The sequence below is a fragment of the Capra hircus genome, chromosome 27 (assembly GCF_001704415.2).
Source record: "Capra hircus breed San Clemente chromosome 27, ASM170441v1, whole genome shotgun sequence".
NCBI lineage: Eukaryota > Metazoa > Chordata > Mammalia > Artiodactyla > Bovidae > Capra > Capra hircus.
The window spans coordinates 18760133-18787055 of record NC_030834.1 but is presented as its reverse complement, the minus strand read 5'-3'; the positions used below and the strand labels follow the sequence as shown (position 1 = coordinate 18787055).

General features: G+C 43.3%; 1 protein-coding gene across 2 annotated transcripts in view; it reads right to left on the bottom strand.

Annotated features, from left to right (window-relative positions):
* GSR (glutathione-disulfide reductase) overlaps window positions 1-22780 on the bottom strand; it is a 45006-nt gene extending 22226 nt beyond the window's left edge. The window contains exons 1-5 of one of the 2 annotated variants that reach the window (XM_018041988.1): window positions 22395-22780; window positions 8828-8854; window positions 6575-6663; window positions 4983-5052; window positions 2001-2148 (exon numbers count right to left, since the gene is read on the bottom strand). In XM_018041988.1, coding sequence (XP_017897477.1) covers window positions 2001-2148; window positions 4983-5052; window positions 6575-6663; window positions 8828-8854; window positions 22395-22691 — 631 coding nt within the window. In that variant the 5' untranslated portion in view covers window positions 22692-22780. Of the gene's footprint in view, window positions 1-2000; window positions 2149-4982; window positions 5053-6574; window positions 6664-8827; window positions 8855-19193; window positions 19313-22394 lie in introns of those variants that run through there. The other variant, XM_018041989.1, reaches the window with a different exon arrangement.

The window sequence follows — 26923 nt, the reverse complement described above, 5'->3', positions numbered from 1 at the left end:
ACTTTCTAACTGGCCTTCCTCCTCTGTAAATCAGTCAGATTAGATTTCTAAAATTACCACTTAGATCTTGTCACTACCCTATGTATAAGCTATTAATAATCGGTTTTCATGAATGATAGAGACTCCTTAATTTCACTTTAAGTCCTCACAATTTGGCCCTAAGCTCCTTCCAGTTTCAGTTCAATGTATTTTGGGGGGCTTTTTTGCTGTACCATGTGGCATGTGGGATCTGAGTTCCCTGATCAGGGATCAAACCCGAGCCCCCTGCCTTGGGAGGGCAGAGTCACCAGGGAAGTCCCAGTTCAGTGTATTTGCTTCCAGATTTCACCGCTAGAAAACTGGCTGAATTGACTGAATGTCTCTTAAAGACCTATTTATCACGCACTGGTTCTTCTGGCTTTTTTCTTCTTCAGCACATAATACCCAAATCTGTAAGCCCTTCTCCTGGCAAGTCTTTCTGGTCCATGCTAGCTCATAGTAAAGCATCCCCCCTTTTAGCGACCCAATGCTCACTGTCTGGCAATCACCTTGGAATATTTACATTTCTTTGCATTTATTTTTATTACATGTTTTTAATAAATATATGTTCTAAAAAATTCAAAAAGCACCACAGGTCATTGTGTGAAAAGCAGGTCGCTTTCCCACCCAGGGCTCTGGTCCTCTCCTGGGGGGAGTGGGCACTGCAGGGTTCTGTGCGCCCTTCCAGAGACCCCGGTGCATCTGCACAGTCTCCCTGCCTTTTTAAAAAGACACAAACTGCAGCATATTATACACATTGTTCCGCGCGTTGCTTCCTTTCTCTAAACGATCCACTTTGAAAGCTGTTCCCTATCAGGATGTTTATATCCCATCTCACCAACTGAATTTTAAGTTATTTGACAACAGTATCTTTAACTTTTTTTTTTTTTACACTAGTTGTTCTTTAGCTTTTGGGCCACATATCCCTTTTAAAAACTTATGAAATTTTACAGAGTCCCTCTCCAAAGAGAAAGAAATACCTACATGCATAGAAACTCAAAATTTTCCATATCAGTTCAGGTTAGTCGTGGGTCTTCGGAAGCCAATCCATGGAGAGACTTCCCTGGTGGTCTAGTGGTTAAGACTGTGCACCCAATGCAGGGGACTTGGGTTCAATCCCTAGTCAGGGAACTAAGATCCCACGTGCTACATGGCATGGCCAAAAAAAAACAGAAGAAGCCAATCCATGGAGAATATAAAAGCTGCATAAACCACGATCATCATCTATTAAATAAAAGAGCTTATACCTAGTTGGGGAAAAAGATACAGACAGTGTTTCCTAAGGCAGAACAAGGCAGTACCTTATGATTCATCCCTGTGTACAAAGTAAAGGCAGATGACTGCTGGAGATTCATTACTGCTTTAATTTCTAATTCTTTACATGAGAGAAAAATACGCATATAAGAAGACTTAATTAGCTGATGAAATTACATCTATACAAGATTTCTCTCCTTTAAACAAAACAGTAAATATCTCACAACAAACTGAGGCCGGAATCAGACTCCACTGTGCTGAGAGAGGAAAGATGGGGCACTTGCTGATTTTTCCTCCTGTGTAGCCTGGAGCTGGATGAAATCTATCTTTCATTGCCCCATCACTGAAAAGTCAAAGTGTTAGTCGCTCAGTCGTGTCCGACTCTCTGCGACCCCATGGACTGAGCCTCTGTCCATGGAACTCTCCAAACAAGAAAACGAGTGGGCAAGCCATTCCCTTCTCCAGTGGATCTTCCCAACACAGGGATCGAACCCAAGTCTCCTCATTGCAGGTAGATTCTTTACCATCTGAGCCACCAGGGAAGCCCTGCCCTGTCACTTAGGCACCACTTAAGCCAGTTACATTCAGGTTCTGCAGAGACCTCCTCTCAGGTATCCAAAACAAAGAACTGGCAAGCGGCAGATGTCCTGGTGTGGCGGGTATGGTGGGAAACAACGGTAAGGGCTGTCTGACTGTTATTTGTTAGCAGATGCCTTTGGACGACTCACCGGGGATCTGGCTCTCCTGAGGAACCGAGGGCACGCCGCCTGTGGCGATCAGGATGTGAGGAGCAGTGTATTTTTTCCCGTTGACCTCCACTGTGGGCTGGGGATCGCACGTGAATGCTGCATGGCCATGGATGATGTCTATGTGGGACTGGGGAAGAAAGCACAGTAACATTAGCCTGTTGGTAGGACTGAAAAACAAGGGAGTGGGGAGGGAAGTATTGGGAGTTTGGGGTTAGCAGATGCAAACTATTATATTTTGGATGGATAAACAACAAGGTCCTACTGTATAGCACAGGGAGCTATAGTCAATATCCTGTGATAAACTGCAATGGAAAACAATATGAAAAAAATATGTATGTATAACTGAGTTACTTTGCATTACAGCAGAAATTAACAGAACACTGTAAATCAACTATACTTAAAATTTTTTTAAAAAAGACAGAGATTAAATTAAAAGATTAAAAAAATAAAACAAGGGAATTCCCCAGCGATCCAGTAGTTAGGACTCAGTGTTTTCACAGCCAGAGCCAGGGTTTGATCCCTGGTTGGGGAACTGAGATTCCTCAAGCTGCACAGCACAGCCAAAAAAAAAAAAAAAAAGAACCCCCCCTCCCAAAAAAAAGCAAAACAAAACTTGTAGCAACTTATTTTTTCCAGTCTCTATGGAGGATTTTGATTTATGGCTTGCTGATGTCAAGACAACTCTCTGACATCCGAGTTTCTGCAGAACTTCTAACTGTTGATTGATAGTTAGGTTGGGGGTTGCCATTGATGCTGAAGTACACAGTAAGTAGAAATAAAGATGGAATCCTGGGTGAAAACCCAGAAACTAAAAAAATATATATGCAAGTCATCCCATGAGGAAGAAGATTACATGTTTGTTCCTAAAAGGTGAAGGAGAAAGCCTTCCTCACTTGGAATGAAAACACACTGAAGAATGATGTGTCTGGAGGAAAGAAGCCTGAGAAAAACAAGAAGAATAAAGGTGCAGGGAGCTGAGGCAAAGGGAAATACTCTGGCCAAGTGGGGAGAAATGCCGTCCTTCTCTTTTCTCAAACAAAAAGGGGAAGAACATCACAATCACATGACTGTGAAGTTTTACACAGGTGTTGAGAACTCAGATTTGATTTGCTCGCACTGGCAGCCTCCATGCCTGGGACTGAGTCTGAACTGCCAGCAAGTTTCTGCCAGCCATGATACACGCACAGGCAGAAATGTGGGCAACCCACAAGGACACTGGAATCCTGTAAGCACGATCACAGAACAGGACGTTTTAAGTTTGAGCACACCTGGTTCTAAATTGAGCTATTTCCTCATTTCTAATCAGCCCTCCAGCCCTGTTCTGCAGATGCCCTCGTTAATCAAGGTGAAACAAGATTGATGCCAAAAGCCACGAGGCTCCCCAAACACCTTCCTTCACGAGGTAATGATTTCCTATGCGGTGTTAGACAAAAAAGGGAGTGAGTCGAGTAGCAATAAATATAGGTAATCATTTAGGAAAGAAACTGATGACATTTTAATTTTCATTCCCTAGGATATTTAACAGAAAGTTTCCTATTCTGAATTTCTGGATGACCCATGGTTCTTTTCCCACATGAGGTCATGGAAATTCTGCTACACACCAAGATTTGTGAGTATTAAAAAATGCTGTTTCCTGAGTAATTTTCCATTCTCTTTTGCAAAAGTATTTTAAACAAGTTCCATTAAAAAAAAAATTTTTTTTAACTTGGGTATCTTAGTATAGCAAATGGCATCTCACATTCATGTCTATCAGTCTTAAAATCCCGTGAACTCTGAAGACCAAATATGTTCCCTCTGAACTGGGCTTAAGGTCAGAAAATACTACCTTCTCAAAAAGAAACCTAATGAAAAGAATTAATGTAAAAATATAAACGTGCTGCTAAGGAGATTACAGTGGCCCAAATATAACCCCAAGTACACTGATCTAACATAACCTAAGTGATGCTGAAGTCTTAGAAGCTGCAGAGTAAGACCACAAAGACCACCGAAGGATGGTGAGAGTCATGCCGTCAAGAGAGTTGGGAATTCCCTGGTGGTTCAGTGGTTATAGGACTCTGCGCTTTCACTGCCTGAGGCTGTGGGTTCAATCCCTGGTCGGGGAACTAGGATCCTGCAGGTTGTGTGGCCCAAAATAAATTAATTTAGAATAAATAAATAAAAAGGAGGAAGGAGAGCTGGATGGTTCGTGGTGCACAGTTTGCCAACGTCTCCGGCACAGTGCAGTGGAAAAGGGGTGACATGAAAGCACAAAGTGGGGGCTTCCCTGGTGGCTCAGGCGGTAACACAAGGCGGGAAAGGCCTCAGGATAGCAAAGAACACCACAGTGTGCTGAAAGCAAACACACCGCTGCCTGATTTTCTTTTTTCCTTTCACTTTTAGACTCTTCATAGATACGTTTATTAATATATACATAGATAAGTACAAACACATGTATCTCTTCATTGGCCGAGAGGGCCTAAAACCAATAGCACTGTAGCAGCAATGAGCACCTCTAGAGCCCAGTTTATGTCTGCCTAATTTTGCGGACCAAACTACGTTCACAAAAATGTCCTTCTGAACCACAGCATGTCCTGAGTAGATCCAGCCACCAAGGACAAGGGTGTTCTGAGCAGGTGAGCAGTGGCAGCGTTCCAGCCAGATAATGGTCCTGAATTTAATCCACAAACTGGCTCACTGTTACATAATCAGGCTCTTAGGTGCTTGGTTTCCGGAACTGAGTGGAGGGTCAGACAGGTGCAGGCAGGTATTCGGTGAGACCTGGCACATACCACCACCTCTCCACAGAAACAGAAACAAGATTGATCTGCCAAGTCCAACTTATGCTCTGACAGATCAACATCAAAACCATTAATCACAAAGAAAGGAAAGAGGTAAATGTACAGGCTGTGTTTCAGTCTGGCCAGATTCAGTTCTCCAGCAGAGAACAGTTTCTTCTCAAAGTTCAAAGCCCGACACACTCACCTTGGTTAGATTATTTTGATAGATGGTGTTCAGGCGGCTCACATAGGCATCCCGCTTTTCCTTTATAATCCTGCAATGAACCAGAGTCAGTACTGAGGATCCATAGCCTCCTTGCTCAGTGGTAACTAGGGCCTCTGACCATGAACACCCCAGAGCAGAGAATCAGACTGTCCACGAGAGCCCTGGGGGTGAGTGTCTCTAAAGGCAGGCGCCCCTTCCCCTGTGTCTGTCTGCTTTCCGTATGCATGCAGAGAAACCTTAATCTACTCCAGGGAAAACGTTCAGTTAACACAAACTGTTCATAAACTCCTTTCTGCACAGAAAGCAAGGAGCACTGCTTTGGCACAAAGCCTAGTATGTCATGGCCACTCATTATTTGCTCAATAAATGAATAAATAAGCTAACTTTTTAAATGTATGGCTTCAGAGACGTTTATACGAGGGGATTCTCTGGCAGTCCAGAAGTTAGGACTCCCCATTTCCACTGCAGAGGGCACGCGTCAATCCCTTGGAGAACTAAGATCCTACATGCTGCAAGATGCAGCCAAAAGGAGACCAAAAAAAAAGTTTATAGCAGTTCCTTTAAAAGTTAAACATAGGGGATTAAGAGGTTCAAATTATTATGCATAAAATAAGCCACAAAGATATATTGGACAGCACAGGGAATACAGCCAATGATTTATAATAACTACAAAAGTAGTATAACCTTTAAAAGGTGTGAATCACTATGATCTACATCTGAAACTTATATAATATCGTAGGCCAACTATACCTCAATAAAAATAAATAAAAGGTATAAAAACTTCCATAAAAAGTTAAAATATAAATTGTCACAAGACTCGGCAATTTTACTTCTAAGTGTAGACCCAAAAGAACTGAAAACAGGACCTGCAGACCAATGTTCATAACATCAGTATTCACAACAGACAAAAGAGGGAAAAAACCCAGGAGTCCATTGACAAATGGATAAATACAACACGGTATGTAAACATTAGGGACTATCACTCAGCCTTACAAGGAATGAAATTCTGACACATGCCACAGCATGTATGAACTCTAAAAATGTTAGGCTAAGTAAAATAAGCCAGGCATAAAAAGTACATAGAATAGGCAAATTCACAGAGACAGAAGATAAAGTAGAGATACCAGGGGTTTGCATGTGGGAGGGAAGACTGTTTCACAGGTACACTGTTTCTGCTTGGGAGGCTGAAAAAGTTCTGGAAATGGATGTTGGTGATGGCTGCACAACACTATGAATATACTTCATGCCACTGAATCAACAACTTTAAAATAGCTAACATGGACCTTGTATGTTGTATATATATTTCAAAACCATTCTATTAAGGTATGATTGAGATACAAAAAGCTGTATGTATTTAATGTATACAACTCGATGAATTTAGAGACAAGTATACACCTACGAAATTATCACTGCAATCAATGCCATACACATACCCATCACCTCCAAATGCTTGTTATATACTGTTTACCATGATAATAATAATAATATGCCCCCCAAAGTTTATGGTTCACTTCATTATGAAACAAAAAATTTGCACTTATAAACAGAACCGTCTCAGCATTTATACTTACCGCCAATTGAATTTACTTTCACAACTTTGAAAGCCATAATCAACGTGGTCATGCATGAATTCAGAGTGGACAGCAGTGTTCCACATTACCTATATTTAAAAAAAAAGTGGTGCATGAGTCTCGAAAGAAAAGAGAAATTTTTTCCTGTAGAAAGGTAACTATATAACAATAGATAAAAATACTGATCTTTAAGTCACAAATAAAAACATAAGAAAAAATAAATAAATAACAAATAAAACTAAACATTTTTAAAGAGAAGTTCAGAAATATGACCAGATAGATTTTCTAGTGAGGCTTCTGAAATTACTTCTGCTCTTGAATTCATTCCCGAGTTTATAAGCTCTATAAAAGCAGAATAGTATATGCCTCACAGTTCTATTCACTACTGCTTACATTTGTTTTAAGTTTCAGATTTCTTTAACCTTCTGCATCTACAACTTTAAAGTGATTTAGAAGGAAACTGTGAGATAAAACTGAGCACTGGAAACTTTAAAAGAATGGACTCTTACTATGTAAGAGTATATATCTGGTAACTACAAACATGTCTTTGTAAGGATATATGTAATCAGACACCTGGAACTCATAAGATTTGACTGGGATGTAGCCTATAATCTGTAAAAGCTTTTAATACCAACTGATTGTCATGATAACTGAATTAAAACTGGCATCCAGAAGTCTAGATGGCAAACTGCCATTTTATTGGTCAGAAATGCCCGAGACTCCACTTTTAACAAGGCTTTGATTTCTTCTTTATGCTTTTCTCCCTGTGTGCCTCAAAAAGAATAAACTGATGACTTTGTTGGACTCTTTTAACCGAGGTGCAGTTCTATCAACTGCTTACCACCATGGCATCCAAGTACTATCCTCAGAAACATCATTCAAGCAACTTGAGAAATTCAGTTTTAGAATGGCCAGGAGATACCCCAAGTCACATGATGCATGGTTTTAACATGGATAATTTACAGGGCAATAGATTTCTGCTGAAAAACAAAAACTATCAACATCAAGATAAAAAAAAAAAAACCCCAACAATCTTGACACACCTTTTCAGGAGAAAAACCATTCTAGTCTCTCTGGGAAAAAAAATCAGAGCTGCACTGGAGCTGGTGAAAGACCAGAAGGATTGAGGCAAACACCCAACTCTGTGCAAAGTCACTGAGGGTTCCAGGTATTAACTGAAGCCACGTGCGTGAGGCACATCCATCCATTTGCTATCCTCATGTACTAGGTCTTGCTCATTTCAGCACTTGGGCTTAGAGTTGGATATAATTGTTTTTATTTCCTGGCTGGACCTCCCGATTGAGAAAAGGTTATCCTGTGCAGACAGATAATGCTTCTCTTTGACATCATGACTATACATATTTGGTTGGCCTTTGTTCCTTCTAGACTATCAGAAGTTGGAGATGACACTGTGTTCTATTCCTGGTTATCTCCCCGCTGTGTCCCCAAAGGAACTTTGTCCCTGAGAGAACCTAACCACAAGGTGAACGGCCAGGATGAATTTCCTTTGTATGTATGGTGCAGTTAGTATCCAGGAGCTAATATTTCTGTGGTTATCTCTGCAGCAGCCCCTCCCTCCCTTTTTCTGGGCTGAATATGCCACTCACTTGCCCGGTCTCCTCTGCAGGGGTAGCTTGCCCTGGCCAGGAGAATCTAAAGCCATCTGTGGGGAAAGTGCTGGGTGAGGACATCCTGCCTGGAGGTCCACCAGCCATCCTGTGGCTTTGAGGGGGTGGGGCATGATATTACTGATCATACACCGAGGATACCAGAGTGGAAAGATGGAGAGAAGCCAGGGGTCTTTCAGATATCTATCCCCAGGCATCTTTTCTCCCTCTTCAGGCTTCTGAATGAATGTTATTTGTGCATGCTCAGTCGCTCAGTTGTGTTCAACTCTTTGTGACCCCCTGGACTGTAGGCCACCAGGCTCCTCTGTCCATGTGGATTCTCTAGGCACGAATACTGGAGAGGGTTGTCATGCCCTTCTCCAGGAGATCTTCCTGACCCAGGGATTGAACCCTAAATTTCCTGCATTGCAGGTGGATTCTTCACAACCGAGCCACCAGGGAAGCCCAAATGATATTTAAAAACACAAATAAAAACTATCCTGTGGTTTAAGCCACCATTAGTGGTTTCTTAGCTCTTTTTTGCGGCAAGGATTTTAACTGGTACATCTGAAAATAACTTTATTCTGATCACGATTCACCAAATATGCCCAAGGGGAATGAAAGAAAGGAGAAATAAAAGTTCTACCTTTTTGGGTACACATCCGACATTCACCTAGAAAAAAAATAAGAGGGACATATTTTAGGAATATTCAATTCAAAACCATCAAAGAAACCTGCAAAAGATGAAACCCAAGCATCCACCCCGGAGACTTACTCCCTTTTTTCTATTATAGAGTTGAAAAAGTTATGAACAATACTTCCTTGTGTGAGAAGGCAGAGAATTTTACTTATCAGCATTTTGTCAAGAAAAGCAGTGGGTTGCAGGGGGGAACAATTCCATTCCTGAGGCAGGGCAGGGGGGAGGGAGGCACTCCAGGGATGATACAGATCAGGAGGTAGCCAAGGTCAGAGCTTGCACAAGCCAAGAGGGACACAGCAGAAGAGAAAGAGCAATGCAGTGGCGAGAGGCCCCACCAGCTGAATAAAGGCAACTGAATTGTTTGAGCAGCTGTCCTGGAGGATTTCTGAGAAATTTACTATGGCTTATACTGGGTAAAACACCCAGAATGTTTCCTCTGAGAAAATCTATAGCAGAAAATTACATTATTTTTCAAGATCAAAGTATAATGATGAATCAAGCAGTAAAGTTCATCCATTATCTCTCTCTATGCTTATATACACGAAGATAATACACCATATATACACTTATATTCATGTATATGTATAGACCTTTATGTCTGTATGTTAGAAACAGACCACAAACTTGACTCTTAGTCTTCTAGCAGCCAATACAAAGGAGAACACAGATAGTAAGATTTCAGTAAAAACCAGCCAGATGTTTAAAAGCATACTATTCATCATAAAAAAATACATAACTATTCAAACTCCTTAGAGAGAAATTCCTCCCAACAGTCCTTGTAAATTGTGATGTATGTTTACACACACATTTTTGTGTACATTTGTTTATTTCCTTTTGATCACACCCTAAAATTTATAACTTGAAAAAAAACTGTGGCTAAGAGTAAGACTAATTAGTACTTAGGCAGCAATATTGTACTATAATTATGTAACATGATAAATATTCTTACATTAGGCAATCATATTATAATCGATAAATACATCAAAGTGACAGGCTATACACCTTAAACTTACATGATGTTACACATCAAACTTATTCGACTACAAATATGTATTTTTTAAAAAGAAAGCCATTAAAACTGCACATACTGTTTGGCACACACCATTAGAGTTTAGCAATTCTAAATTTAGGACTGTATTACACGTAAACGGTCACATATTATGTTCCAGCATCCAAAGATACAGAGATAAGGATGTGCATTCACTGTGACAGGGATTAACAGGAAACAAGGTAACTATCCATCATTAAGGAAGCATTATTATAGGGAAATTACTGTACACTGAGCCTATGGAATACTTTGCAGTCCTTTAAAAGGCCACCGTGATTTCTATTTACTGTTACAGAAGGGTTTCTTAGAATATTAAGCGACAAAAAGAAAGCTGCAAAACAATTTGTTCTGTGTGTTCCAATTTACATTATTATATATTTGAAAATGTGCACATACAATTAAACACTTTGAGCACATACTCCATGTTATTAACAGTAGTCATCTCTGGGGAGGGAGAAAATGTTCATATTTTACTCCATATGCTTTCTGTAATGTCATTCCTTACTTGTGTAATTCATCTAGACAAAGAAATAAACCAAAATGATTTTATCTGGGTATTGGAATTTAGATGGTTGATTCTTTGATCCCTCTTATCTATTTTCAGTATTTTCTACTATACAATTATTTTTCTTTTACATGGAAACATTTGTTACATTGGAATGATTTATATCAGGTGCTCATAACCTATGCTGACCACGACCATAGAGAACTAGGCGGGCTCTCTGGATGCCTAAACATTACAGGTCTGGGGCCAAGTGTATGACTTTTGAGTAGTTTATTTTTTAGAAGTTTAACCATTCATTCATTCAGAAGTACTGATTAAGTGTTAAGAAATGACGCAAATCAGAGCACTAAATGGAGGCAGACTCTGCTCTCCTGGAGCCACAGTCCCAACCAGAAGGAGCTGCTTGGCCTGTCTAGGAAGCCGACTCCAGAGGCAGCAGCAGAATCACCCACATTCCCTAAAATCGCAGACTCTTGGGCCCGAAGTCAGAGGAGGAAGCTGGTAGAAAATTATGAGCTTTAGGAGCCAGAGAATCTGTCTAGCACACTTCGGGACCTGGGGCTAGGGCTGAATGGAAACCCATGACCTTGACGTGCTCCTCCTATTTTGGCAGCTCCTAGTGACAGGCCTCCAGGGGTTTCCACTGGTTTCCAAAACCTCAAACACTTCAGCGCAACCCCACTATCAAATGCCTCTTTGATGTGGAAGGAGAAAATGATTCATTACCTACAAAGCTGAGGAAGCTGGGTTGGAGAGCTCTACGCAGCCCTAGTTAACCCTCCTTCCCACTCTAGCTGAGGTTGAGCACAGACATAGAGTCAGACAGACAGGAGCTTGAATCCTCTACTTGCTGGCTGTTGGGGTAAGTTTCTAAACCCTTCTGAGCTCGGTTTCCTATCCCATAGAACGGGACTTATATTACTTATGGGATATTAGTATCCCATAATACTTATATTGTAGAGGTTTTGAGATGATCAGAGATGATGTATGTAAAGCACCTGTTTCCTAATTCATGATAGTTCTGATGATGCCATTGACCTCTCTGAATTATTTCTGCAGTCTGCCAGCTGTTCTGGTGTAGAAAAGCCATATGGAAAAGTGTGTGTCTTAGTCGCTCAGTTGTGCCTGACTATGCGACCCCACAGACTATAGCCCACCAGGCTCCTCTGCCCATGGGATTCTCTAGGCAAGAATACTGGAGTGGGTTGTCATTTCCTCCTCCAGGGGATCTTCCTGATCCAGGGATCGAATCCATGTCTCTTGCATTGGCTGGCAGATTCCTTACCACTAAGCCACCTAGGAAGCCTGAGAGTCCAGTGATACCTGTGGCAAAATTCATGAGCTTCACCATTTAACCAAGGTCTGGCCTTCTCACCTAAATTCTGCCCAGACAAGTAAAAACATCACAGTAACTTGGCTAATTTGCAATCTCACGGGTCAAGAATGTCACTGGTGCTTAAGTAACAGTAAGCTTCCTTCCTCTGGTTTCCCCCTTACCGTTTCCCATCACGGGTTGCCTGTGGTTTCGTCCATCCATTTTCCTTCTTCACAGCCTAAAATCTAGTTCAGGACTGAGGCAGGAGCACTTAGCAAGTGACAAATCACCATTCACTAAGCAAAGCACTATCGGTTCATCAACAGCTTCTTTCAGCACGACCTTTCAGTCATATTGCACAAGACACTGTTCTAGGGGCTCAGTGTTGATGAACAGAAGAGATAAAAGATCTGTCTTTGGAGAGTGTCACCAGCTTTACATCCACAGCTAATAAGCCCCTGGACACCACTTACCCACGTCCCTTCAAAATTCTGACCACTCCTGATGTGTGTTTTATTTCTCCACAATTTAGCTCCATTCTGACAGCATCCATTGGAGACAGGATCAGATCTCAGCGGTGAAGGGGTCAGTCCTACAAGACTGCCCTATCCCCCGTGTCAGTCACCAAACACAAGTCCAGATTATCAGCTGTGCTTCTGACGAACCTGCTATAGATCCAAAGTTTCAATGACTCCACCTCCCACTGCCCTTTCTTGGGTTTGATTAATTTGCTAGAGTGGCTCACAGGACCTAGAGAAACGTGTGATGGAACATTTTACTCATGAGATTACCAGTTTATTATAAAAAGCTATAACATAACTCAGGAGCAGACCAGTGGAAGAGATGTGCAGGGTAAGCTATGTAGGAAGGGGTGTGGAGCCTTCACGCCCTCTCTGGGCACACTCCACTCTCCTCGAATCTCCAAGTGTTCACCAACCCAGAAGCTCTCTGAACTCTGTCCTTTTGGTTTTCTCTGAAGGCTTCCATTACACAGTCAGGGTTGACTAAACCATTGGCCACTGGTGTTATTCGACCTCCAAAGCCTTGTCCTTGCCTTCCCAAGGTCAGAGGGTTAGGCTGGTTCCTCTGCCAACAAGCACCCATGCTTATGTTCTTTCCATCAGACACCTCATTAACTTAAACCCAGGTGAGGCTGAATGTCAAGGCACCTTTACCACTCATCATATAGTAAATTCCAAAGGTTTTAGGAGCTCTGTGCCAGAAATGGGAATGAAGATCAAATACATTATTTCTTATTATAAATCCAATTATCACACCCTAGCACATATTAAACGTTTAATATCCATGTCTTTTACCTTCAAATTTCAGATGAAAGTTAGTCTGGGAAGGCATCTAGTTTGAAAGAAGAGTGAAGGTATTCTATGCAAAACAGAATCTAAAGCAAGAAAATGAACTTATAAAAGAGGTATTCAAATGTTAGAACTAAAATTGTTTGAGCTCAATTCTTATTTTAGCGGATCCTTAGATTAACATGCAATCTCCCACTCCCAGGGATCAAACACAAATGAACTGCTACTCTGGGGCAACCAGGGGAAACCAGATTCAGCTATGTGAGACAAGCTCCTCTAGGGTATCACTTTTCTCTACCACCTGACACCCACCGAGTGTTATCTGGCCCCACAGCTCTTGCGCACCCCCTAAAGAAAAAGGATCTAGGATCCCATATCCTATTTAATATCTCATGTTGCAACACTCAGTGAATAAACGGTTATTAATTGGGACTGTGTGTAATCTGCTTAGAAATGCGGAAGGTCACTCATATTTCCATAAGATTCTTTAATTCCACCCGACCAGAAAAATTCTGTTGCTACTTGTGCAAAATACCTTTTACACGCAAGCAGGAACTTTGAAGGATTAAGAGGCAGCCTTCCTTTTACTGGCCTTGCAAATTTAGTGGGTTCTGAGGTGGATGGCAGCGCAACATTACTAAGACTGTTGCAAAAGATTATACAATCAACAAGGTAAATCAAAAGACTTCAATAATAGGATTTGCCTGCTTCAACGAACCCCACCCTTTCTGATTACTCCTTTCTTTGGCACTTATGAACATAGGTGTGCCTCATTTTATGAAACTCTCAACTCATGAAACAATCAGGATTATTTTCTGGTTTTGAGGGATCTCTGTCAATACTGAAGGAACTAATGGCAAGGTTCCCTAAATTGAGCTCTCCTTTTAGTAAATGTTCATTTAAAAATGCATGTTCAACCTTGGGAAAGTATCAGTTGCTCAGCTGTGTCCAACTCTTTGCAACCCCGTGGGCTGTGTAGCCTGCCAGGCTCCTCTGTCCATGGGATTCTCCAGACAAGAATACTGGAGTGGGTTGCCATTTCCATCACTAGGGGCTCTTCCTGAGCCAGGGATCGAACCTGGGTCTCCTACACTGCAGGCAGATTCTTTACAATCTAAGCCACCAGGGAAACCAACCTTGGAACATCGTAGTGAAATAAGACAGTCACAGAAAGATAGCTATTGCATGATTCCACTTACAGGAGGGATCTAAGATAGTCAAATTCAAAGAATCAAACAGTGGACTGGTGGCTGCCAGGGCTGGGGGTGGGAGAGGGCAACGTGGATTTACCAATTAATGGGCTCCAAATCTCGATAAGCAGGATGTTTTAAAGATCTGTCGTACAACACTGTACCTACAGTCAGCAATACTGTTGTTGTTCAGTTGCTCAGTCGTGTCTGACTCTGCGACCCCATGGACTGCACGCAGCATGCCAGGCCTCCCAAACTCCTGGAGCTTGCTGAAATTTATGTCCATCGAGTTGGTGATGCAGTACTGTACACTAACAATTTTGTTGAGGGTGGATTTCATGTTAAGTATTCTTACCATTAAAAAATATGCATGTTCAGCCTACTGGGGCTACAGATACTATAATATCAAAGTACCTGCGACTACCTCCAAGTTAGTGTATGATTTACCTGTTATACCACATAATTGTTTGCAGCCTGAAGTGAAGAAGTGTTAAGTTGCTTAGTCATGTTTGACTCTCTGCGACCTCATGAACTATAGACCAGCAGGCTTCTCTATCCATGGGATTCTCCAGGCAAGAATACTGGAGTGGGTTGCCATTTCCTTCTCCAGGGGATCTTCCCAGCCAGGGGCAGATTCTTTACCATCTGAGCCACCAGGGAGGCCCTGTAAACAGCCTAGATGAATACAGACAACAATTTACCAGATGGCTGTTTCTCAGGCCTCTTTTAAAGCCTCCACTCCTCCTGCTGGCCTCCCCAACTGGTGTGTACAGCACAGCTCACTGTGACATTAATGATCAAGAAGACTTTTGCTAGGTGCAAACTTTCCATTATAAAGTAAGTAAGTCACGGGGATGTAACTACATACAGCATGGTGCCTATAGTTAATAACACTATTTGAAAACTGCTAAGAGGGCAGAGCTTAAAAGTTTACAAGAGGGGACTTCCCTGGTAGTCCAGTGGCTAAGGCTCCACACTCCCAATGCAGGGGGCCCAGGTTCTATCCCTGGTTGGGAAACTAAGATCCCACAAGCCACAACTAAGAGTTTGCATACCACAACTAGGACCTAGCTCAGTCCAATAAATTAATTAAAATAAATTTTAAACAGTGGAAAAAAAGAGTTCACAGGAAAAACCTGTAACTATGTATTATGACAGATGTTAACTACATTTATGGTGGTGATCATTTCACAATATATACAAATTTCAAGTTATCTGAAAGTAATATTCTATTTAAAAAAAGACTTTTTGTCTAGGGATCAACACTTACTCGCTTTCATTGGTTAAGAATCTCACACTGATCCACTAAAACTGGGTTAGTCTTTATCGCTACATCAGTACAGTCAGCAAGAACACTGGAATACGCGCTCCTGCAGGCCCTGGGGCAAGGGAATAGTAAGTCAGAAAGAAGGGCCCTGAACCACAGCAACCAAGCTCCCAGAAGGCTCTAGTTCACCTTGGCTTTGGGCAACCTCTGCATTTTCCCTTGGTCTGCACTTGATCATGAGACAAGCATGATACAGGCAGGCCTCAAAGATATTTCGGGTTTGGCTCCAGACCACCGAAATAAAGTGAGTACCCCAAGAGTCACATGAATTTTTTTGGTTTCCTAGTTCATACAACAGTTATGTTTATACTACACTGTAGTCAATTAAGTGTGTAACAGCATTGAGAAAAAAGGCACAAAACTAAGAAACACTTTATTGCTAAAAAATGCTAACCGTCATCTGAGTCCTCACCAAGTCGTGTAGTTAAAATCAAGGATCATTGATGGCAGACCACCATAACAGATACAATAATGAAGAAAAAGTCTGAAATACCACGGGAGTTAAAATGACACAGAGACATGAAGTGAGCAAATGCTGCTGCAAAAATGGCACTAAGAGATGTGGGCAACGCAGGGTAGCCACAAGCCTGCAGTTTGCAAAAAGGAAAAACAAACACAGAATCTGCAAAGTGCTACAAAATGAGTTACGTCCCTACTTACCGTTTTGGAGACTCCACAGAATGATCTCAAAAATTATCTCATGTATTCTCCAGCCCTCAGAAATGAATGACTTGCAGGAGGCAATACAAGATTACTTACTTCTAATTGAATGCTAAAAAGAGGATTTCTTTCAGCTTCCCATTTTTAATGTCTAACCTGATCCAGAAAAATAAAGACTAATTTAAGAGAGGGATCATGTTATTAGAGCTGCACAAGCCTTTTTCCCTAGTTCATCCACTAGATGTTTAGTAGCAGTACTAGCCTTCACTTATTTCCACATTGAACTTGAGGGCAACAGAATGTGCTACTCCAAAACAGTGGGCCACCCTATTGCCCATGCCACTCCTCTAGCATTATTTTGAGGTGAAGACAATTTAGAAACAGCAGACAGGAGGAACTCTGATCTCCCCACCTTTCTGCTGAAAAGCAAAGCTAATACTTCCCTTAGTGAAGGTGTTTCCCACCCTATCCTATACTAGCTGGAGAAAAACCCTTATCACTGGAGATGGAAAGGTAGCCATGAGAAGAATCTGCGCGCACACACACACACACACACACACACAAACCTTATTAAAGTAACCCTTATCTTCCATTAGTTTCCCTCCATATATTTACCTTCCCACAATTTATTGCCTCTAGATGTCCAAATCCCCTTTCCTTTGGTTACTTTTCCACAATTTGTCACCCTCTGTTAATTTGTATTAAGTTTCCAGGTCTACGAGTTCCTTTTTTCCCAATTCTTTTCTGTGACACTCATGTGTGCATGTGAAATAAACCTTTTGTCCCATTAATCTGCCCATTGTCAAGTTTAATTTGCAGGCCCCAGCTACTGAACATAAACGGGTGAAGGAAATGTTTTTCCTTCCCTACAGTACACAGTATAGGACACAGTCTTCTCAAACCTGAGCTTTGTAACAGTTTAAGGTGATAAACTCCATCAAAGAAAAGTGAACTCTCAGTATACCAACATAGGTCACTCATCCTGAAAATACGTGTCTCCTCGGAAGGGGCTGTCCCCATTGTATCATAGAAGGGACAAAAAGCATCCAGGAAAAGGAAAACTGTATATGTGGCAAGCAGTCACACCACAGAAACACCCATGGAAGGCATTTACTCTGGAAGCATGAAACGATGAGAGCAGGAAATGACTCTTGGACCAAACCCATTATCATCTGACCCCGACAACTGGGCAGGGTTCACCAGATTCATTCTTGTGCTTCCATGGGGTCGAATTCAGTCTTCGCACAGTTCCTGCTTCCCACGAAGCCTGCAGCATTGTGTCTGGCTCAAGTACACCAGAATCAGAATTGGGCTCTTCATAAAAATACACCTGCTGGGGCTTCACTCCAGACCTGCTAAATCAGCTCTGAAGTGTACACCCACCTGGTAGATTCCAAAGCAATCGTTTTTTGTTTTGCTTTGTTTTTTAATTTGGCTGCACCAGGTCTTAGTTGCAGGATCTTTGTTGTGCATGCGGGGCTCTTTAGTTTTGGAAGGTGGGATCTAGTTCCCTGACCTCAGATCAAACCCAGGATCCCCACACTGGGAGAGTGGAGTCTTAGCCACAAAATGATGACTGGTTCCTAAGAAGCAGAAGAAGTTTCCTTCTGTGTAGCTAAGAATGATTAAAAATGTTCATCAAGTCATAAATTACTCCACACAATGACACCAAAGCCACAGCTTCTGATGGCTGGGCTGCTAATTCCATAGATTATTTTATGCTTGGTTTGTTTTCAACCACATTTCAGCTGACAATTTGCTCCTTGGTAAAAATGAGGGTCCTAGGCTAGAACAATGCTTCTAAATTCCTATAAGGTTCTATATGAGGCTGATCCTTAATGAAATGAAAGCAACAAGGCCCATGCCCCATTTACATAAAGCTGCTGCTGCTGCTAAGTCGCTTCAGTCGTGTCCGACTCTGTGCGACTCCATAGACGGCAGCCCACCAGGCTCCCCCGTCCCTGGGATTCTCCATGCAAGAACACTGGAGTGGGTTGCCATTTCCTTCTCCAATGCGTGAAAGTGAAGTCGCTCAGCCGTGTCCGACTCTTCACGACCCCATGGACTGCAGCCCACCAGGCTCCTCTGTCCATGGGATTTTCCAGGCAAGAGTACTGGAGTGTGGTGCCATCGCCTTCTCCTGCATAAAGCTAAAAGTATTTAATTTAAAGGACTGTCAGGGCTTCCCTGGCAGCCTAATGGTTAGGGCTCCGCATTTCCACTGCAGGGGGCATGGGACTGATCCCTGGGCGGGAAGCTAAGATCTCATAAGCTGCACAGCATGGCCAAACAAATAAAGAACTGTCCTTTACTTAAAATTATAAGCTTCTTACTTTTAATAAAAAAAATTCTTGATAAAAATGATAGTAATACAATTTTTTCAAATGGTCATTAAAAAAAATTGAGTCAGCAAGCTTACGTTAGGGCTTCCCATTAAAAAAAAAAAAACTATAGGAAGACTGAATTAGTGGGACTCCAAAATCATTTCCAACTTCATCAATCCGTGAGTCTAAGCTTTCATGAAGGAAGGCTAAAAACAAAAATGTGTACTTTTTTATTTGTTAAAAACTGCATGGAAAATTTAGAAATTATATATACTGATCACAATGTAAGCTCCATGAGGATGGGGGTTTTTATCTGCTTTGTCTGTTGCTATGACCACAGCACCTAAAAATGTACCTATATACCTGGTATACTAATAAACGAGCAAATAATTAAAAACAAAACACAATCACACTCCCTGTAAATCACCACCACCACTAGAAGGCCCTAACTTGAAACTTTTGTTAATTTCACCCACAGCAAAAAATTTAAAAATCCACCAAGCTTGAGATCTATATATTTTTTAAAGTTTATGCTCTTAACAATTATTTAGTTACTCATTATTTTTGGCTGGTCTGGGTCTTTGTTGCTGCGCACGCAGACTTCTCACTGTGGTGGCTGCTCTTGTTACAGACCTCAGGCGCCAGGGCTCCAGTAGCTGCAGCACGCGGCTCAGTAGCTGTGGTGCACGGGCTAAGTTGCTTGCTCCATGACATGTGGGAGTTCTGGACCAGAAATCGAACCCATGTCCCCTGCACTGGCAGAAGGATTCTCATCCACTGTGCCACCAGGGAAGTCCCCAGATTTATATATTTAAGAAAAAAACTGGTTGAAGAGTCAAAAATAAATATCTATGTCAATTTCCCAAGGGACGTCTCTCAACAGTATTAATACCCTGACCGTAAAACCACTTTTCAGTGTCCTTTTCCTGCTCAAAATCCTTCCATAGTTAACTGTGCTTCAGAAACACTATATGTTTACTACCCCTTCCCATCAGCTTCTGTCTCTCATTGGAGACACCTCTGCTCCAGTCAAATTTGATTACACAACACACCCTACCTCTGTGCCTCTGCCCCTACCCTGTCAAAAAATGATATACATTCAGTTCAAGTTCACAAAGATATTATTATCTCTATCCCCAAACTATCCAATGTGCCCAGGCAGACGTGATCATTTCTCAGCTACTCTAAGGGAATCTTACTCTGGTGCCATCGCACTCTGGGGATGACTGTCTACAATACATTTTGCTCCCTATCATACAGTAAATTTCTAGAGGGAAGATACCTTTGTCTACAGATCTTGGTATCTACCCTTTTCTCTCAACCACCTCCCGTCCAAATACTTCGCACTTAAGAGAAGTGAAGTGAAGACAGGAACAAATGAAATGTGCTTCCATTTTCCCTACACCTGTCTGGAAATCACTGCATGTAAGGAGTTTGTTATGGCACCTGCAGATAACCCAGATAGTGAGAATCCTATCAATTAGTTATCTTCTCTGATAGTCAAGGCATACTACACCCTTCCTGGCATTTCAAAACCAAATCCAGTTTGATACAAGCCCAAATGGCGCATCATAAAAATATGAAATAGGGGATTTTCCCCAAGAGATCAGCGTTTACAGAAAACTAAATTGTAGTAGCAGAATGACATAAGGAAAGTGAAAGTGAAGTCACTCAGTCCAACCCAACTCTTTGTGACCCCATGGACTATAACCTACCAAGTTCCTCCATCCATGGGATTTTCCAGGCAAGAATACTAGAGTGAGTTGCTATTTCCTTCTCCAGGAGATCTTCCCAACCCAGGAATTGAACCCAGTCTCCCGCATTGTAAGCAGACGCTTTACCGTCTGAGCCACCAGGGAAGTCCGAGCCACCAGGGAAGTCCAAGATAAGCAAAGTGAAGTCGCTCAGTCATGTCCGACTCTGTGCGACCCCATAGACCGCAGCCCACCAGGCTCCTCCGTCCCTGGGATTCTCCAGGCAAGAACACTGGAGTGGGTTGACATTTCCTTCTCCAATGCATGAAAGTGAAAAGTGAAAGTGAAGTCGGTCAGTTGTGTCTGACTCTTAGCGACCCCATGGACTGCAGCCCACCGGGCTCCTCTTCCATGGGATTTTCCAGGCAAGAGTGCTGGAGTGGGGTGCCATTGCCTTCTCCGAAGATAAGCAAAGCCAGGTTCTTTATAACGAAGCGGTGAATGGCTAATTCCTAAGCTGTCCTTTGCTAGCTCTCCGAAGTAGTTGATCTTTTTTTTAAAATTGGAAGTAGCTGATCTCTTAATTCATCTATTTACATTTCTAACAGGAATCTAAAAGTGGGGGCATCCCCTTCTTGATAATACCAATTAATCAAGGCAATGATAAAGGATGCCCAGGCTGATTAGGACACTCATGAGGAAGAAGGAAAACAGAAAAGCAGAGCGGGACTAGGATGGGCAGCTATCAAGTGATGTCACCGGCTGTCCCGGGGGCCTCTTACTGGCACCCCTCCATCTGCTTTCTGCAGTCAGACTTCTCCGAGGCTCTGTCTGGACTAAGGTGTCAAGGTACAAGTTGATCATTAAACCGGGATTTTTCCTTCCGTCGTTCTCACTTCCGTTTTGAACTTCAAAAATGAGCACTGGACACTGGAGACAGTGTCCTGTCTCCTTTAACCTTTCACAACTGTTAATTTTGAGTTTCATTCACATACAGTTACTGAGCAGGGACTTTGCTAAAGTGATAAGAGGCTAAAAACATACAAACCCGCTTCTGCCTTTAAGGAGTTCCCAATGTAGTGTCATTTAAGCATCTCTCTCCAAAGGAACTTCAAGAACCCATTCCCAAGTCAAGGGACTCTTAGATACAACTTTTTGGGTTTTTTGGCACGCGGGATCTTAATTCCCCGACCCAGGGATCGAGCTCACGACGCCTGCAACGGAATCGCGGAGTGTTACCACTGCACTGCCGGGAAAGTCCCTGGGATACAATAGTTTAATACCAACAGCAAGTACCTCACCCAAGTCCTGAGAGAGAAAAGCCATCAATAACTTGGAAATTAAACTTATTTTTTAAATGAATAGTTTCTGAATCGCTGCATTTACAACCCTCTTTGGCGGAGAGGTAGTTTTAAACCACCGCCCCCGCCCCAACGAAAGATCTGTAAAATCATTTAATAGTAAATCCTACATCCACGTAAACTGGAGTCTGTGATTCTCAACCTTGGCTGCAATTCTGAGTCGCCAAAGCCGAGGTTGCACCCGGGTTAAGCAGAATTTTTTTCAACTCCTCAGGTGACTTGAATGTGCAGCCAAGAGAGAGAACCGCTGCTGTAACTCATTCTGCCCTTGAAACTGGAGGGAGAGCCCCAGGATCCCCAGTGAACTGCACAAGCTCCATCTTTCCTCCCCCCGCCCCAGAGAGACGGGGGCGAGCGGCAGTTTTCTGTTTCAAGGGTCTGGGTGTTAAGATCCAGCGTGCAATACAATCATACCCTTCCACCCAGAGAAGTGAGGATGTAGGAAAGTTCTGTTACATTTAATCACCTCGGGCCACCGTTAGGATGACACCTGCGCCAAAAAGGATGCAAGCTTAGCTTCGAGGGTCGCGGATAAGTCCTTTTATACTTCCTTCCTCTACACCCGCTGGGATCCTGACTCGGACCGGCTAGGCGAAGCGGAAAGCGCTGCGCTGGAGGCGAGGGGGGGTCCATCATGGGGCAGGGGGTGGGGGTGGATCGCCCTAGGGAAGAACGGAGGCTGTTCCTGCAGAGAGCAGCGGACACAAAGCTGGGCTTCGGGACACTGCTCGGCAGGGACCCAGGCACGAGGAGAAGCGCCAGGAACGAGGGGTACTCACGCATGTGCCGCCCAGCTTGTGTCTCTCCACCACGGCCGCCCGGGCGCCCAGCTCCGCCGCCCGGCGCGCGCTGGCCAGCCCGCCCGAGCCGCCGCCGATCACCAGGTAGTCGTAAGAGATCTCGGCGCCGGCGCTGAGCGGCGGGCACGGCGGCTGCGGCTCCTGCTTGCACGCCATGGCGCGGGAAAAGGCGCGGGCTGGCCGGGCCGGAGGTGGCGCGGAGGTGGGGAAGGCGCGCGCCGCCCGCAGCCAGCTGTGTCCCGCGCTCGCGATTAGAGTCCGGGCCAGCAGGGCCATGCGCGCGGAAGTGCGCGCCTTGGGGGTGCGGCCCGGGGCGGGCCCAGGGAAGGGCGGCGGGGGCGTGCGGGCCCCGGGGCCGGCGCAGCCTCACGGTGACTAAGCACTCAGCTGCCGCGCGGTGCTTCGCTGGGAGCAGGGCCGGGTGGGGGTGGAGCCCTCGGGCTCCGCTGCGCTAGAGCGGACTGGCGCCGAGGGGCGGTGTCGACCCCTCTGCGTCCCCTCGTGCCCGCGAGCCAGCTCTCCCTGCTCCAAAGGTGGATGTCTTTCCCGATCTCGCCGCCTACGTGTTCTCCCCAGCACCTGGGTCCCCGCACCCGAGTGGCATCAGCCGGATGTAGGTTTCTGAAGTCGGATGGGTGGAGGAAGGATGAATGCCCCTTTTTGTTCCCCCAGCCTTTTCTAAGCGAGCCCCTTGGGAGTTGCCAGTGGCGCCCGACTTCTCCAGGAAAGACTTGCCCACAATCATTTTGAGGGTGATGTTTCTCAAGGTTTAATCCGCAGGTCACCTGATCCCTGAACCCTAACCCAGATCTACTAAATCGGAAGCTTTGGGGCAGGACCCGAGCAATCTACATTTTAAACCCTCCACCCAGCCCCCATCACCACCACCAGATGATACTTTAAGCACGGTTTGGGAGGCTTTGGAACAAATGTTTTTGTGTTCAAAAGTTGAAGCATAAAGATAGCGTAGAGGTGGACACACAAAAGCATTTCCTCCCAGGCTGTACAGACTGGGGTGTCATTTTAGAATATCTGGAGGCTCTCAGCTCCACACCACTTTGTGTGGCCAGCGCCCGCCACTCACGAGGCCGAGAGCGTTGTAGGCAGAGGAGTAAAGGTCCGGTCTGAGAGAAGCTTAGGCCCTGCATGTGCCAGGGGAAGGAGAATCAACCGCACTCCACTTAGACTAGCATCCAATTCTTTAAGATTTTGTTTGGATTATTTTTGTTTTCTTTTCCTGATTAAAAAGGAATAGAGAAAAAAATGGGAAAGTTCCTCCTTTCACTAGACTGCCATGTAGTAAATGTAGATGAAACTGTTGAGTTTTTTTTTTTAAAATCATTTTACAGCTATCATAGTGATCGCTGTGGCATTAAACATTAAACCACTGGGTGAAAGTTTGAGGAGGAAAAAGTTATTCACACAGTCAGAATATGTCCCCAAAGATTGCTTACTGATCATAAGAGGGAAACTGGTGGCTTTACAGTACTCCACACACCACCCTATTCCAGTGGTCAAAGGCGAATATAGTGGGACAGCTCTCATTGTGTGCCTGGCAATGTAATGCAGTAAGAAGAATACAACTTCACTTATGTAGTATTCCTGCTAAAAATCCATAACCTGAATCTATTCATGAAAGCCACCTGAACCTATTCAGAAAAAGCCACAGGGTGGGAAATTATACAAGTAACTGACCTGTACTCTTTAAAAGCTATCAGTGTCTTAAAAACAAAGCAAGCTCGGGAACTATTCCAGGTTAAAGAAGATTGAAGAACTAAGAGAATGAAGGGCCAGGTTTGATCCTAGATGGGATTCTGGAGGGGGAAATTTTCCTATAAAGGATGATTGGTGAAATTTGAATATGGCCTGTATAATGGATGGAGGAGCCTGGTAGGCTGCAGTCCATGAAGTCGCTAAGAATCGGACATGACTGAGCGACTTCACTTTCATGCACTGGAGAAGGAAATGGCAACCCACTCCAGTGTTCTTGCCTGGAGAATCCCAGGGACAGGGGAGCCTGGTGGGCTGCCGTCTATGGGGTCACACAGAGTCGGACACGACTGAAGCGACTTAGACTTAGCAATATACAATAATAATACATCGATGTTGTTACCCGAGTTTGAGAATTGTACTGTGGCTAAATAAGAGAATATCCTTGTTCTTAAGAAATATTCCCAAGTACTTAGGAGTAAAGAGTCTGAGTCAGAGAAACTTGGTTTCATATCCAACTCAACTCCCCCTCCCCCCACAAAGGCGCTATCATAGTGACTTAACTCCTCTGACAGTCATTTTCTTCGTGTGTGAAGTAGGAAGACTGACAGAAAGAAGACAGGCATGTCAAACAAAGAAAATAACTTAGAGTGGAGGAAGTGAGCTAGCAGAGGAAGTAGTAAGCAGAGCAGTGCTGATTGGCTGAACCATAGGCAGCTTGAAGGGGGCAATGGGAGATGGGTGGAGGAGTCCTGGAAAGCCTTTCTAGTAAGCAGGCTAAGGTGTTTAGACATTACTCCACAGGCAGTAGCCTCTGGAGATTTCTCAGAGGTGTCTTTCCCTGGAAATAAATGAAATGGATTGGAAATGGTGAAACTGGCAGTGTAGGAGGCAAAGCTAATAGGTGGCAGTATTGAGAACAGACAGGAAGGAACAGATTGGACAAACTAAGAAAGTGAAATTGACAGATTGGGGAGAGGGCGCAAGAGTCAAAGATGACAAGTCTTGAACCAGGAAATATGGGAGGACAATAATGCCATAAAGCAAATATAAAGATGATGAAAGGAGGTCAAGGTCTACATCTCTGCTGGTTTTAATACAGAAAACTTTCCATCCCCTAAGTACATAATCCCATGCAATATGTTGAACAAAGATTCATAATGTATTATTTGAATCTAAAATATTTTATGGTCAGGACTTCCCTGGCGGTCCAATGGCTGAGACTCTATACTCTCATTACAGGGGACCCAGGTTCGATCCCTAGTCCAGGAACTAGATCCCACATGCTGCAGCTAAGATTGAAGATACTACATGCAGCTAAGGACCCAGTGCAGGTAAATAAATAAATTAAAATATTTTAAAATATATATTATGTTCATGTAAATGTTTTTCCTTTTTGAACTTCTGACTTAGGTGGGAAGGAACAGATAGCCATATCCCCAGCATTTGAAGACTTCAGACTGTACCTAAACTTTCTCTTCTTCAAGCAAAGAAATGTCAGTTAAAGGAAAAATTTAGTAAATGTAGCTAATAGGAGGTAGTTTCAGGATGCTGAGAATGAAAATCAACTAAGCTATTCAAGGGTGGCAGTTTTACGACATCATTATAATCTACCATAATTTGTAAGGAAGAGCAGAGGAAAGCATCTATTTCATGTTTTAATAATTTCATCATTAATTTTTTCTTTTGACCACTAGACAATTTTATGTGATTTCCACAAAGACTCTGTGAAATATTTGTCAAAGTAATAAAGTACAAGTGAAAGTTAGTCACTCAGTTGTGTCTGAATCTTTGTGACCCCATGGACTGTAGCACACCAGGCTCCTCTGTCCATGGGATTCTCCAGGCAAGAATATTGGAGTGGGTTGCCATCTCACCAGTGATTAATACGGATTGAACCAAACACTGTTCTGAAGAGCTTTCTTACGGATTTCTCTGGTGATCCAATGGCTAAGATTCTGCACTCCCAGTGCAGGGGGCCTGGGTTCAATCCCTGGTCAGGGAACTAGATCCCGCATGCCACAACTAAAGATCCCACAAGCTGCAATGAAGATTGAAGATCACACATGCCACAAATCAGGCCTGGTACAACCAAATCAATCAATCAATATATATATATATTTAAAAAATAGCTTTATTAAGCATGATGGTAAGAGCTTTCTGTTATCCCCTCCTGAACCCAAGAAATAAATAATATTATCATCTCCATTTTGAAAATAGAGACCAAGGCACAAAGAGAGTAAATGCCTTAACTTGAATAAGATGACACAGTTGGTGAATGGCAGAGCTGGGATTCAGATCCTGGAGGCCTCACTCTAAACCATATTTTCTTAACCATTACTGGAAAGAAATCATCAAAGATATTGTCTCAGTGAAAATACAAGATCCAAGATTTTTAAGAGGGTTTTTGTTTTGTAGGAGAAAATGTTGAATATCCCTTTTTATTTTGTTAAAAGAACTTGTAGCCTCATACTTCCCTGGTAGTACAGTGGTTAAGAATCTGCCCACCAATGCAGTAGACACTGGTTTGCTCCCTGGTCTGGGGAGATCCCACATGCCTCAGGGTAACTAAGCCCATGCACTACAACTACTGAAGCCTATGCGCCTAGAGCCCGTGGTCTGCAACAAGAGAAGCCGCCACATTGAGAAGCGCAAGCACTGGAACCAGAGAGTAGCCCCTGCTCACCACAACTAGAGAAAGCCCTCACACAGCAACGAAGACCCAGTGCAACCCCAATAAGAAATTTTACAAATTGCTCTTCCCTTCTGTGGCCATCGCTGAAGCACTATCGGCCAAA